The 15229-nt window shown below is 46.0% G+C and overlaps 1 protein-coding gene across 11 annotated transcripts in view; it reads left to right on the top strand.

The window, feature by feature from the left end:
• Positions 1-15229, top strand: part of DENND1A (DENN domain containing 1A) — a 373611-nt gene that overhangs the window by 355025 nt on the left and 3357 nt on the right. For 6 of the 11 annotated variants that reach the window (XM_060251436.1, XM_060251437.1, XM_060251439.1 and 3 more), the window contains 3 exons: positions 4624-4712; positions 12651-12779; positions 14914-15169. In XM_060251436.1, coding sequence (XP_060107419.1) covers positions 4624-4712; positions 12651-12779; positions 14914-15169 — 474 coding nt within the window. The remainder of the gene's footprint in view (positions 1-4623; positions 4713-12650; positions 12780-14913; positions 15170-15229) is intronic. The other 5 variants (XM_060251442.1, XM_060251443.1, XM_060251444.1 and 2 more) reach the window with 1 other exon arrangement.

A 15229-nucleotide genomic window follows, 5' to 3' on the forward strand; every position in this document is an offset into this window, starting at 1 on the left:
TTACCCAGGAAACAAACTTTTTCTCCATTGTTTTTCCCCCTACCTTCTGTAGCTAAAAGTTTTGGTCACTTTCCTTCTCCTCATGAAGGGAGGGGGCTCCTCAGGGAGATTTCTGCAGACAAAATGTTACTGAGCAATGTTGTTTTCAAGTCAGACTTGTTCTTGGCATCAAAGACCAGTTTTGTTTCTATTCCCATCACTATGCATAAGAAGGTGGAAAGGTGTGCACATGTCAACTCTCTCTGTGCCCAAAAAGATGGGAAGAAAATGTTACCAAGAAAAGTTGCTGTCATAATTGATAGGAAGGGCATCTTTTACTGATGGATGCTGAATTCAGAGGAAATACATTAATCTTGCTCTACTGCTCTTGGGAATCTTGTAGGTGGTTTTTTGTAGCCCAAGGCCAAAGCCATTCACGCCTCTCAAAGCACAGGTAGGTGGGGATACAGCCATCCATCTGTATTCTTGCATGGCCCATCTACTGATTCGGAAACTCAGCACAAGACCACTGAAAACTGTCCTTCTATTTTTCAGCCTCCCCCCACCCCCAGCAGTGTGTGTATGTGTGTGTGAGAGAGAGAGAGAGAGAGGTGCCATCAAGTTGCTTCCAAGTTATGGCAACCCTATGAATTAATGCCTTCCAGAACATCTAGCTACTAACAGCCTTGCAAACTGAGTACTGTTGCTTCCTTGACTGAGACAGTCTATCTCTTTCCCTGCTGCCTCCAACTTTTCCTAGAGCAACACTGTCTTTTCCAGCGACTCTTGTCTTCTCTCATAATGTGACCAAAGTACGATAGTCTCAGTTTAGGAATTTTAGGTTCTAGAAAGAGTTCATGTTTGATTTGATCTGGAGCCCACTTTGTGAGAGAGGGCTTAAAAGCATTTATGTAGGCTGTGTGAATTTGGTCATAGCCTCTGAAATCATTTGGGAGTGACGCAATAGGAACAAAAATTTATTTTGGAACCCAGACCACTGATTCCAGGCTGCAGTGCATTCTGAGCATATGCGCCAGAATACAGCTATGCCGTCATTTGCCAAAGCTCTCAGCAGTTGTGGAGATTTGTTTTGTTTTTGTCTTAACCAGTAGTACTCTCCTGCCCCTAGTGAGGAATGTATACTCAACATATGTGGGAGTTACCACTCTTTTAATAAATCCCTTTAAGTATTTTTTGATTCTGTGCTTTAAAATTCCCGTGGAAAGTTTAAAAAGCAAAGCTCTTCAACTTGACTTTGGACCTGTCCTGGCTGTTTTCTTCGCCCATTAGCTTGCAGCTGTAGAGGCTGGGACAGGGGAGGTCCAGTGTAATGCACTCCTTCTTTCTCCTCAAAAACCAGCCTGCTTGTACCTTGTAGTATTTTACAGCAGGAGAGCTCAGGAAGTTATTGCAGCCAAGATTATCTCATTCTTTAGATGCTGAAGATGGACAAACGGCCCATCTCTCCGTTGTTTCAGACCAGGTCAGTGGCTCTTCAGCTCTGATATTGTGATGGCAATCCTTATGATAAAAAAACCCAACTGCCTTATGCTTTGAATACCATTTCCTTTTACATGGGAGAATGAAAGACCCGTAAAGACTCTTCTCCTATTTTTCAGGGAAAGCAAGACCCCACCTTTGCCATGAGTTCAAGCAGCGTCCCCAGATAGGAAGGTATTCCTGTTAACTGCCCTTTCGGACCTTGTTAGTCTGGCATTTGCCCTCTTAGCTGAGCAGCACACACAGTGCAGTTTGCATTCATGGTGCATTTAACCCTCCTTCTATGGTAGCCTTTGAAATCCAGCTGGGATTTGGCCTCTTTCCCAACCCCTCCCCCCCTTCCCCAACTGTCCTGTCAGGGTCTAGCACAAAATCCTCTTTAGCATCTCTCCCCCGATGCTGTGCAGTTGCTGTCTTTGTCAGGGCCAGGCTGCATTCCCTGCCCCGAGAGGGCCGCCCCAAAGGTGAAAGTGTTCGCAGCACAGTGACAAGCCAGCTTTAGGCTTAATTAAACAGTTTTCCTTCTCTCTCTCCCTCTTCTCCCCTTTTCTCTCTCTCCCTCTTGCCTTTCCCTCTCTCTGTGTTTTATCATCCCTAATGAAGCAGTCTCCTCCATCGATCCTGCTGATTTGCCAAGCCATTCCTTTTGTTTGCTGGCGCTGAGCCATGCAGCCGCTCTCTGACAGCTCAGCTCCTCTAATTAGCTCTGTTGTTCTTTTTCCCCATGTTTCACCGCCTTGCAAGTTCACTCGAAGTTGCCGCAAACTTAATCCTTCTATTCCTGCCATAAATTCACCACCCTTAAGCCGTCTTGATTGCAAAAGGAGAATCAGCCTTGTGTGCGAGAGAGGCTCATGGGCCTTTAGCATCTGACCTCCTTTCTACCTAGGGGGCCAGTGGCATTCAGTCTCACTGGAAACCCCAGGTCATCACCCCCACCCTCCATTCCTGCTTCATTCATGCTGTGGCCTTCATGGATGATTATTCCACGTAACCCGCTTGTCAGTGATGGAGTTTCCTGCTGTATGAACCAGGCCTTTCGGGAGGAACAAGCAGATTCACCAGACCTTCAGCCGGAAACCTCGGGGCAACCAGTTTAACATCCCACAGAATGCCCCTCCCCCAGTTCAGAAATAGAACTCACGCTGTGAACAACCTTTTCGCCTCTTGAAAATCTGCAGCTCGTTGTTGGGGAGGGGAGGTTGAAGACACAATTGCAATTTTATGTGTTCAGAGGACAAAGGTGCTTTCCTTGGCAAAAGTCTTCTTGTTGGGATTCTTTTCTTCAGTTGAGTGTATGGAGTTGTTTTTATATGGCATGCTAGCCCCACAAGGTGGGAGAACTCCTGCAACTTTCCATATGATGAATCTAACTATGCTCTTGTCACAATTAGCTACTTGTGGAAGTCTGTAGCCCATGAGCTGGTGGCATGACTATTCCCATCCATGTATTCTGTTTCTTTTATTTACATATTTATATCCCGCTTTTAAAAGTAGTTGACATCCTGTAGTTAAACAATAAAAACACAGAACCGTATCTTACAACATTTAGATTAAAGCTAGTTAAACGTACAGCAATCATATTTGTTTTTAAAGGCGACAAAATTCCAGAGTGAGAAGAACCATACTGCCGCACCACCCAGGAACACACATACATGCACACACTGTTTGATGGACCAGCAGGGTTTGGGTGGTGCTGTGAAGACCTGCAATCCTCAGGGTCTCATGGAACAGGGCGTTCAGACTAGGCAAGGGGCTTCCCACAGGAGACAGCTGTCAATGTGAGACATCCTTTGTCAAATTCATATTGCTTAGCTTTAGGGCTGGCTGCTTATACTGCAAACATACTGCCAAGAGGGGGGGGTTCTCTCTTGGAGATTGCCAAGAGCCGGTATGCAAGTATGATTTTGACCCTGCCAGTCCTGGTGGGGAATGGGTTCCTGGGTTTTATTCTACTGGCTTTAAATGGTGGTGTTTGATCATAACCCTGCCTGAGCCACAAGGAAAAGGGGGGATATAAATATTTTAATTTAGTAAATAAAAATGCCATCTCCTGACCAAGTTGGTTTGAATAAAGTTGTTTCTGTAGGTGATGCATGCTGAGCCTGTTCCATTTTTGCTCCTCTGCTGTCTGTGGCATTAAATGACATGCAGCATATCCAGGCTGTGGGAGGTGGCTTCTGACACGTTGGGTTGGAAATTGCTTTCCGAGATGTCACTGAACTACTGAAAAGTTTATATTTTATTGAAAGGAATAAAACACACAAGTCTAGCTCTGGAACATTAATGGGAACACTTCCCCAACAGTCCATCCCATTAAATGGATGAAAGACACCCAGTCTTCAGTGGCATCCTGTCCATTAAAGCATTCTCTGTACTCTGTTAGTTTCTCTGTTGTGGTTCATTCTACAGGATTCCTCTGTTAAAAGCCATGATTGTGTTGAAACTGTAAAAGAAAATTAAAATGAGGGTGCTGATTTACTTAGAAGCAAGTTAGCATCCTTAAAATCAGCAGTATACATTTGCTTAGAACAGGGTATAGGCCTAGTACCAGTGGCTGAATAGCAGATGGTCTGTTGGGCACTGGAGCATTCTGGATTTCCATTTTCATGTATAATATCTTCCTGCCAGGCTAGAGATTAGGGTGGCAGAGCAGATGAGCCCTGCCTCATCTCTGCACAGCCAGGCTCTTAAACATTTCTGTGGTGACTCCTAGAAATTTGAGATTTTTTCCCTCCATCCTTGTCTTTCCTCCCATGTCACTTTGTTGCAGCTTCACCATGGGAACTTCACCATGCCTGAAATTTCACAGCCTTTAAATACAGCCTGCTGTGTCCTTTCTGTGACAAGTGCACATGACAAACCCAAGTGCCTCTGTCTCAATCTATATCAGAATCATACCGAAGGGAAAAGGTGCTGGCCTATGAGTTAATTGTTTTCAGAGCAAAGCACACTCTTCTATTCGATGCTCCATTGAGCCGCTTAGATTGGGCTTTTTGCTGCTAGGCTGGGTTTAACAAAGAACTGTGTTCAAAATGGGAGCTGGGTCAAAGCAGGTGAGAGGCTGATTTTGGCAGGCCTTGTGTGTATGCTATGGCTGCTTAAGCAGATTTGCTAAAACCAGCTCCACCTCTCATCAAATAGGTTCGGCCACCCAGACCCCACGTTGTCAGGAGGCCAAAGAGCAACATCGCCATTGATGGCCAAAGGACTTCGGTCTCCAGCCCAGAGCAGTAAGTATCCATGACTCTGGATTCCTCTCATTGTAAGTATGTTGTTGAGACTGGGAGGAGATGAGCAGAGGATTCCTTGTGCCTTGGGAGGCAATAAAGCTTGAGAACAGTTTGAAAATTTCAGCACCTAAAGCTCTGATGCTATAGAGCATGTGCAGATTAAACTCTCAAATGTCTTAAGCACTGAGAAATGTATTGTGATGAGGTAAGTAGGAGGTATTCTTGAATGTTTAACTTTACTGATTACCTAGGGAGATATATTTTTTTGAACAGCCACCTGCCTCTGAACTTAGGCAGAGCCTCCTGCTAGTGGAACGTGATTGCCCTCTTGTGGAAGAGGCTTTGAGACATCCCTGCAGACAGCCAACCTTCTTGCTCCAGGTCTGATTTCTGAGAGTAAATATGGGTAACTGCAGAGAGCCCCACTATTCGAGGAAAGAGACATAGTAAGAAAATATCGAGCTATCTCCACCCGTGGCAAATGTGTGTTATCTTATCTTGCTTTTTTTCTTATCTCCTTTTTTGTATTCCCTTTTGAAAGATGTACACAGGTGGCTTTAAGTAGAGAAGCAACAAAGATTAGGGTGCTGATCCACTGTTTCCCCCATCACTTAACAGAAAATCAGCTCCAGAAAGGAGCATCCAGGTTGAACATCCAGTTGGTGATGTTGTGGGCTCACAGATGTAATGCATTCCATTTGGCTGTTGCAACTCAGGTATTTTAATGGCCAGGTTCCTGAGAAGATCTGCAATCCTTGGCAGACAATTGCTGACTGAGGAAGTTGTACTGTTAGTGAGTTGTGTTCAAACTAAAGATCTACATGCTTTCCCCACTTGTCTTGTAAATTAGGAGTGACTTCCAAAATCTCATCCTGATAATTAGAAAGGGCTGGAAAATCAAATGCAAGCCATTCTTTGAAGGAATGATGCCAGTCAGCCAGTTACTTCTAGGCTGCAGGTGGCATGGAGGGGCATCCTGAGCTGTCTCAAAGCACAGTGAAGTATGCAGAGATATCCACTCTTGCCCTTTCCCCTTTCTTTGCTCCCCCCCCTCCGCATCTTGTGAAATGTGGAAAGCTGCCATCAGCCTGTTTGTGTTCAAACAAAGTGGGCTCAAGGGATTGCAATGCCAAACAAGAGCCCTCCCCACAGATTCTGCTTCCCTGGAGAACAGATAGCTTCTGGCACCCCTCATCCATGGGGAGAAGCTCTGCTTTCTTGAAGGAGGAGCTGGCGATGCTGTACATGTTTTAATTGTAGAGAAATATATATTTACCCATTATTTTTACAGTTTATGACAGCGAATGAAACAACTAAAACATTAACATGCACTCTGGTTCTCAAAAGGAGTAAAAACAAATAGAAACATCCAAAACTTCGTCTAGTCAAATTGCTTAGCAGCAAAGGCTTTTAAGCTCTTAGTTGAAACCAGATTGACTACACCAAGGTTTGGATCTGTGGGTAAACCCAGCATTCCCTTGAATATCCAGGTTCGTGACTGTAGTTGTTCATGGTCCTTAGGGCAATGTGTTGCAAGGGGGTTTTGCATACTGGGAGGGGGAAAGAGGGATGTGGGGGCAAGTCCTTTGGGGTTTGCAGTAAACTGGAGAAGAATATTTAGGATGGGGGAAAAATTTCCATTATTTATCCTCTCACCATTCCTCAAGTCCTCCAGCACTGGTACCCTCCCACCTTTCCTGGAGGGAATGTGAAATAGTCCCCTAGTGAAGACTTGAGGGGGAGGGACCTGTTTTCCTTACCTCTCTACCAAAGGAAAATGGCAGACCTTTCTTCAATGGCTCCTCACTTGAGTTCTGAGAGTGGTGGTGAGCAAGATGGGTTTTAAGGAGATCTTGATTGGTCACTTACAGGTGATGATGTCTGTTTGGTTTTTCTTCAGGAATTCATTGAGTAGAAAGTCTAGCCATATTTCTTCATCTCCACATTCAGGGTTTCTAGAGACTAGCCCTACTGTTTGGAACATGTTTTCCCCATTTCCTCCACTGTAGAATAGATCCTCAGGTGGTTCGTGTGTGCACCAAGAACAGCAGCTGAGGGGGGTGTTACGGCTCAGTGGAAGAGCCTCCGCTTTGCATGCAGAACATCCCAGATTCTATCCGTGGCATCTCCAGGTAAGAGGACCAGGCAGCAGGTGATGTGAAAGACCTCTGCCCAAGATCCTGGAGAGCCACTGCCATTCTGGGTGAACAGTACTGGCCTTGGTGGACCAATGGTCTGATTCTGTATAAGGCAGTTTCATGTGCATTCTTTTTTCACTCTCCAGAAGTTTTTTCAGCATTTTGGAGGGAGGAAGTGAGGCTTATCCAGACAATGGCATTTATATCTGCTAAAGTCACTCCTATGGCTTGTGGCATGTATCTATGGCTTACGTTATAGGGAAACAAAAGGAGACATCCGTATATTTTTTTAAAAAGCCTTGTAGAGTGCCAAACTACAGAGTATGTGATATCTTCTGTATATGATGATATCGGAAGCACAGTTATGGGAGGGGAGAGCCATGATTTTCACCTCACTCTGGACATGAGTTTCCATAGACCTCCTTGAATAAGCCAATTGTGTCAAAAGTGTCCACAGAACTCGGCAGCTGGAAGCTCCCCTGGAGGCAGAGGCTGCCAACCAGTTTCAGCACAGTTGCTCTAGAAGAATGGGCAGAAGCACCCGCTATGGTCTTTCTGCAAATGGCTTCACAATCCTTCAGCCTCTCTTGAGTTCCTCTTCCTGTCAATGTCACAGCACTTTTCTCCATCTCTCTGTGCATCCATCTCCATCCATGAGAATGCCCCCCCATCTTATTTTACCAGTTTGTTCCCCCCCCCCCCCCAGCTCTCTGAAGGGAGAACTCACTAATTGCCCTATCTGGGTCAGGAAGAGTTTTCCCCAGATCAAACATTTCTTCTGGAGACCTAGAGTCGCTTCTTCATAATATAGAGCCAGTTTGGTGTAGTGGTTAAGTGTGCGGACTCTTATCTGGGAGAACCGGGTTTGATTCCCCACCTGCTGGCATGGCCTTGGGTCAGCCATAGCTCTGGCAGAGGTTGTCCTTGAAAGGGCAGCTGCTGTGAGAGCCCTCTCCAGCCCCACCCACCTCACAGGGTGTCTGTTATGGGGGAGGAAGATAAAGGAGATTGTGAGCCGCTCTGAGACTCTTCAGAGTGGAGGGCGGGATATAAATCCAATATCTTCTTCTTCTTCTAATATAATTGGACCCTTTCTCCCTCTGAGGTCATCTCTGAGTGATTCCCATCCCCCACAGAGATGGCCTCCTGACCTCAGAGGAGAAGGACCCTTCCACTGTAAGTACCAGTGGTCATTTTGTATTATCCACAGCAAGGGGCAAGCAGTGTATTTTATAACATTTTCTGGGAATGAGTTTTGGTGCACTCACTGGCATATTTTGGGATCATCACCCCCCCCCCCCCCCAATAAACACACACACGGTGGGTTAGGTCCTTTGACTTGCTAATCAGAAGGTATATTCTGTGCTATGCACCTGTTTGCTAGCCGTATCCAAGGTTATGGCAATCAGTTGGGGTGGGGGAGAATGGTAGTTTTGAGGACTAGAATTAACAGCATTTTCAGTCATACAACCCATCTCGGTGCTATGGCTCTCAGAGTTCTTTGTATTCTAAGAGCATATGTTTGGCATAATCTGGCCCTCAGAACAACTGATGAGCAGAACAGAAAAAGAAAGGTCCACCAGAAATTGTTCAGACACTACGAGACCTATGCTTAAAGGCTATGTACCCAGCATATTTTTTGCGCACTGTGTTTCTCTGAAGCATGAGCCAAAGTCATGTCCACAAAACCATTTGACTTCCCTTGATTGAAAGTCTATTGGAATGGGGCCAGATGGCCACCTCTCATGACAAAGTGAGATTTTGTCATTGGCCTATTTACATGTCAGCCCCAAATGGGATTTTGGTTAAAAGCTGAAGGGAACCAAATGCTTGAAAATGTCAACATGTACCTTTTTTATATTTGCTTGAGGCAGTAGAATCCAGCATGAGCCAGGCAAGCCCATTCTCTCATTAACCCAATTCGGCAACTTTCCTGCCGCTGCCACCCACCACTCGCTCGCATTTCACGCACAAAGAGCTGTCTCTGGAAAGGCGGGTCGCAGCAAGCCAGCTACAAGCAAGCGGTGGTGGAGACTTTGTGGGGGGGAAAGGGACCTGTCCGTCACAGCACCAGTCCTCTGTGTCTCTACACGAGTGCTCCAGCTCCTGCCTCCCTAATCTTTTTGCCGCGTTCCCATGCAGATGGCTTGCTGATCTCCTTCTAATGTTTAGTTTAACATGTCTCTGGTTAGCACCAGCATATGACAGTACTGACAGCCGTGGCTGTTCCTTTTTAAATATCATGTCAGAAACACGGTGCAATAAAGCCGCGGATGCGCTCCATGGCTCTGCCTACCATTAGGAGAGTTGCCACTTCGATTTTAATGAGGACAATCTGCATTTCGGGGGCTTCTCCCTCCCCATGTGTCAGGCTGCTTGGACAAATCAGCAGCACATCACACTGGCCAAAAACCAAGTGCTGACAAATGTAGATATTTCAAATTTAATTGACACCTAAATGTACTTAAGACAGATAAAGGAAAAGAGAAAAAAGGGGGGAGGGGGAGTGGCTGAACAGTGGGCCTGAGCATTAATGATGAGAATTCTATAGTCAGGGATCATTCTCCGGCAGGAAAGCAGCAGCTCATTTATTCCAAGTGAAGCTTTAAGCAGACTGCAGAAACCCCTCTGGCTGCCCTTTGGACAAAGGGCTGGATGAGCTGGCCCTCCTGTTACAACAACACAGTCCTGTTTCAAACATCGTGGTTCCTGTGAGCACCAGATGCCTGACACAAGGAGGCTCTTGGCATTCTTCTGAGAAAAAAACCAGACTCCCATCACTTAGCCTGTGAGACCACGGAAGAGCAAAAAGGGCATTCTCCTATGCCCTGCAATGACATCATCATCATCCAGAAGCAAATTCCCCTTCTCAGGAATCTTTGGGAGATACCCATGAGAGCTGAGGCCAGAAGTAGGCCTTAGTTTTATTTTCAAAGCCTGTGGTATGGGTGGAGTAGATAGGAACAAGAGGCTGTCTCTGATAATGTCCACAGTGATTTACCCAACTGGGCCCACCATGATTGAGAGGACAGTGGAAATCTTTTGTTCCTGGGGGTTTCATGTGCTTGAAAATCCAGTGCCATTGTGGGCCTTGCTGTTTTAGCCTCTGCCTATAAGTTCAACTTAAATCTTGCCAAAATGCTATGAATGTTGCTGCTGCGTGTTCCTAAGCATGCAGAAATTGTCATAGTGGCATTACAGAGGGTAGTGCCATGATTCCAAGGGGGGGCAGGTTGTTCATGAAGAATAACTGGGCAGATCTGTGTCTTTGTAAACAATTCTGGACACTTCTTGTGTTTCTAGAATCTCTCTGGTTTTGCTGAGGTGTCACTGATGTCGCCCACTGATGCACGTACAAATAGGATGTGAGTTTTATCTGTGATGATGCACTTCAAATCATTTTCTACAGAAAACCTGGGGAAATGCTAAACAATCACAGTTCCCCTGTACATTTATTATGGAAATGATTCCCAAGCGCCAGGATTTGTAATTTGAGAATGTATCTGCTTCCTCTCTCTTGCAAAAATGTCAGGGCATTTTTGTGAATGGATTCCATATCAGGACAAGGAGAGAGGAGATGCAGTTTCAGTGGCTATAAGCCTAAAAAAAGATGCTGGAGTTACAATATAAAATGGTTGGCTGTTTATTGACTGCTTCCCTTAAAAGGTTGCATTGCAGTTAGTGACAATAATAGACATGGTTGCATTGGGCTTAATTTAAGCATCATACACCTAACAGTCAAGTGTATTCTGATCCATAGTGTCTTAAACTTGCACAGTAGGGCCACCGTGACATAAACCAGACTATTCTGCAAAATGGGGGAAGCCCCAGGTTTGCAGAAAAATTATATTGTGGGTTTAACCCTCCCCACCCCGTGTCATCTGCATGTGCAGGCAATGCACATATTTCCTTCGATGGACCTGGCGGTACAGGCTGGGAGCAATGGTGCCAGTAATGGTGGAGGTGGAGTAAGCTGCAGTGAGGCTGGCATCAGAAACCAGGAACTATGTGGTGCTTGCCACCATCATCAGGGACACTGGGGGCTGGCCAGGAGCTACAGTGGGCTCGGCGGTTAGAGGCAATGGTGGAGGTGGGAGGAGCCACAGTGGGCCCAGCAGCAGGGGCAAAGAGCTGTAGTGGCCCAGCAGTGGCAATAATGGGTGGATGACTAGGATCTGCAGCAGGCAGTGATGGTGGGGAGGGGGAAGAAACAGAAGGAAGGGTTCCCCTTGAGTATCACTTGTTTAGTGTAGTGGTTAAGTATGAGGACTCTTATCTGGCAGAACCTGATTTGATTGCCCACTCCTCCACTTGCAGCTGCTGGCATGGCCTTGGGTCAGCCATAGCTCTGGCAGAGGTTGTCCTTGAAAGGGCAGCTGCTATGAGAGCCCTCTCAGCCCCACCCAAAAATGAGTGTCTGTTGTGGGGGAGGAAGATAAAGGAGATTGTGAGCCACTCTGAGATTCGGAGTGGAGGGCGGGATATAAATCCAATTTCTTCTTCTTCTTGTTTCCCCATGAGTGATCTGGCAATGTGTGGAGTCCAGTATATTTTAAACTTTTCCTGTGCCAGGTCCATTGAACTGAGTGGGAGCTGGACATTATCATAGGTGTCCAGCATGCTCAGCCCATTTAAAAACTCTTGTGGGAGCACTTCTGCCATCTCCTGTCTCGCTGCGATCCTGTGAAGAATGACTGGGGAATGCAGAATGGACCTCACCAAAAATGGTGCATTTTCAACAAATATGTGTGAGAGAATACCATTGTGTTGTACAGTTATCTCTCTGGAAACATCCAAATTTCTGGGTTGCTCTAATACTAGCTTATGTGTAGGCAGGGCTCAAAGCAACCACTGACAAGGCAGATGTATTTTTTATACTAATAAATATTTTAGCAATGCATCACAGCCGAAAAGACTCGACTTGTCTTTTATGAGAAAGTCTTAAGCCACCATCTCCAGCAGAGAGACACAGACACAGTTTATGTGATGCCTGAAGGCCTGTCCACACATGTAGGCCAGTTGCATTCGCTTGGCTTTGTAAGGGTCTCTGTGGGATACTATGGAGGAACTGTCCTGTGCCATGGACACAGTCTGTAGCTATTTCCATTATTATGGGGCACAAAAGGAGCACAACAGAAGAGAGGTAGCTGAGGCAGACTCTGTATAATCTTCACAATGTTGCATAGGAGGAATTGAGAAAGGAATCTGATTCACATGTTTGAACTAGCAACCCTCTTTTTTCCTCTGTATATACAGATCCAGGTTATTGACTGTATTTGACAGGTGTAAGTTACTTACCTGTTAGAGACCTTCTCTCTAGAGAACCCATTCTGAAAAGTTGCAGTAGACGGTCCCAAGGACTACTGTCCCATTTTTCAGGGAAGTTTTGTTAAGGTAATTTATGCTTCTGAAGAGGGCTCAGGAACCAACCCCAACTATAACGATGGGGCTGCATGCCACATGGAGTTGAATCTTGGCCTCTGCCAAGGGATCTTTGAGCTGCTAACACTTTCAAGAGATTCTCAGCTGCTGGAGTTTTTCTGAGTTTGCTTTCATTAGGGTAGTTTCTGGGTTTACCACTGACCAAATGACTGGAATAACAGCTGAAAAGCCACAGAGCTTCATCATGGCTTAGGTGCTGGGTCCTTGAACTCCAACACACCATCTCTTGAGGTATTTCTTGCCCACATAGCCTAGGCAGTTTGGGAAACTGGAAAAATGTAGAGCTTTTTGAAATTTTTCATTTCCCTTTGCAGGTGCTGGCTCAGTAATGCCCTTTCTTTCTCCCTGTCTCCTTCAGCCTGGTAAAGCCCACGCGCCACTATACAGTCTTTCTCTCTGAGGACTCTTCCGGTGATGAGTTTCCGCAGGAAGACGACCCAGTCTCTGCCTTCTCTGACAGCTTTCTCTTCTCTGCTCCCTTTGAATGGTCTATACTTTGACTCTTTGCTGCACTAGCCAAAGCTGCCCCTCATCCATGCTTGAAGCACCGTGTTGACATATTAGCAATTCACCTTGCTTGGGTGTTTCTGTTGTGAGTGTTGTGTGTGCACACATGTGCGCATGTTCTGTTCACCATATCCACATTACACTGAGCTACCCATATGAGGGGTGGGGGTGGTTTTCCTTAGCTGTCTTCCCACTCTGCCTCTTTTGTTGCTTTTCCTCTTCCAGTGCTCACTTGTGATTGTTGACATGTCTTGTGAGTTTCTAGGCCACCTGCCACTGTGCGCAAGGTGCCCTCAACTCATCTGACTTTCCCATTCCATTTCTTTGTTTTCCAGCCTTGATAGCAAGCTGCACAAAGAACATCCTTGTAAAACTCCTAAAATAAAGGCCAAAATTTTAACAGGTGATGCAGCATGCTTAGAGCCTTCATCTAGGAGATCTGGATGAAGCTTGGAGTCTCTAACCAAGCTGTGGCTTGAATTCATGGGCCAAGCAGGCTGGCAGGGAGAGATGGTGCAAGGCAAGAGGATGTGAGGGTAGAGAATGTGGGTAGGGACACAGCCAAGTCTTAGGGGGCTAACAACCAGAAGTAAGGCAAAACCCATGGAGGGCAGTAATGCCTTGAGGGGGCAGATGAAGTTCTTAATCAAGAAGAGAGTCTGTCTAGTTTGTAGTAAAGTTTCCAGATTGGAAGAAAATCTCTGGGCACTGGGTCTCTTTTCCTGTCTGTCCCGTGTAGGATCTAGGTTTGCTCTGCATTACGTGTATGTGAATTCCCATCCCAGAACCTGTCATTGGCCAAAGCCTTGAGCCGCTCAAATAGCTGTTGCCCCCAGTGTAATGAACAGTGGCAGTGTCTGGACAAACACCATTTCCTTCTCTAGCGGGGGAATGGAACAAGTCAGCCTTTGCTAATGAGTTTTCAGGGTACTGTTTATCAAGGGACTAAAGAGAAACGAGGGTTTCCTTACATTGCTGCTGTCTCCTGGTGCTTTTCCAGTGTTTTCCTCCATGTAAAGCCTTGTTTAGAGGGCACAGAGTGACTGGCTGCCAGTCAAACGCCAATCACTGAGGAAATGTACGTCAGTTTGTGGTGTTAATTGGATGCATCATTGCTGTTCCTTGTACATGGAGCCAACATGCAAATCACAGGGTGTTCAAGGCCCATTTGCTTGGATCCCTGAGAGCAGTAAACCTGCAATAGATTTCCCATCCCTAATGGACCACAGTGTTTCTTGATTTGATGACACTGATATTTGATTTGGTGATCATTGATACTTACCTCAGAGAAGCAGCAGGAATGACTCATGCTGAGTATGTTGGAGCCCGTAAAATGTAGCTATGTCCCTGCCTTGCTGGGGCTTTTGAGCACTCAGCTTCCTATATAAAGCAAACGGGTACAGTGACAGTATTCAGCCTGACATGGGGTCTGCAAACAGACCTAAGAACTTTGCACATTCCTACTTAGAGTAATGATGACTTTGCATCTGGCACAGTAAGATTGCCATATTCCTTTAAATCCAATTCCCAGTTGATGAGGCACATCATTTGAGCCAGTTTGACTGACTACGTGCCTCTTCAAAGCCCCCAAATTCCTTTAATCTCCCCAAACGAGGGGCTAGTCAAGATTTAGAAACCACATTTCCTCTGTATTCAGGGCACCAGCCACATTATTTCTGTCTTCCCCATCCTCCTATACCTTCTAGTTCCGCCCCCCTCACAATTGCAGTTTTCACCTTCGTTTCATTGTGGCAATACTGCATGTTTCATGTCAAAGAGGCATGGCAGTAAGAACATAAAAATGCGTTGCTGAAGTTCTAAGAGTCTGGGCTGGTAACAATGAAGTTGTGTCCATCTGTGGCATCGCTATTGGTTTCTTCCTGGCTGGCATGAGTTTTAATTGCTTTGGCTTCTTCCACTCTTAATGTGCTTTCAGGTCTCCTTGTAATTTAAAAATGAAGGGCTTGTGCAAACCCATTCCTGGAGGGTGCTTTGGCTGTTCCCCCACAAAAATACCCCAAATTCCTGTTGACTTGTCTTAATGTGAAGGGGATTGGTGGGCACTCAAAAGCAACTTGTCTCAGCTGGGTAAATGGTGCTGTTCTTTGTATCAGGCCTCAGCCTTACCGTGCTCTGAAGGAGTCTGACAGCGCCGATGGAGATGAAAATACCAGCCCTGAGAAGCCCCAAGGTCCTGGCCATGCTGACCCTGCAACCCCAGACAGCCCTACAGAAATCAGTCTTCTGGAAGGCATTTTCATTGGCCTTGAGGTAGAGCCCCAGCCCCAGCTCCTCACCCAAGCCAAGAGTTTAGAAGATTTAAGGATTACCAAGGAAGAAGAGAACCAGCAGTGCACCTTTGACTACCAGGTATGGGGCTTGGTTCTGCATAGTGGGAAAAGCACACATTTGGGGGGGGGGGGGGCAGGG

Source organism: Heteronotia binoei, chromosome 12 (genome assembly GCF_032191835.1).
Source record: "Heteronotia binoei isolate CCM8104 ecotype False Entrance Well chromosome 12, APGP_CSIRO_Hbin_v1, whole genome shotgun sequence".
Lineage (NCBI taxonomy): Eukaryota > Metazoa > Chordata > Lepidosauria > Squamata > Gekkonidae > Heteronotia > Heteronotia binoei.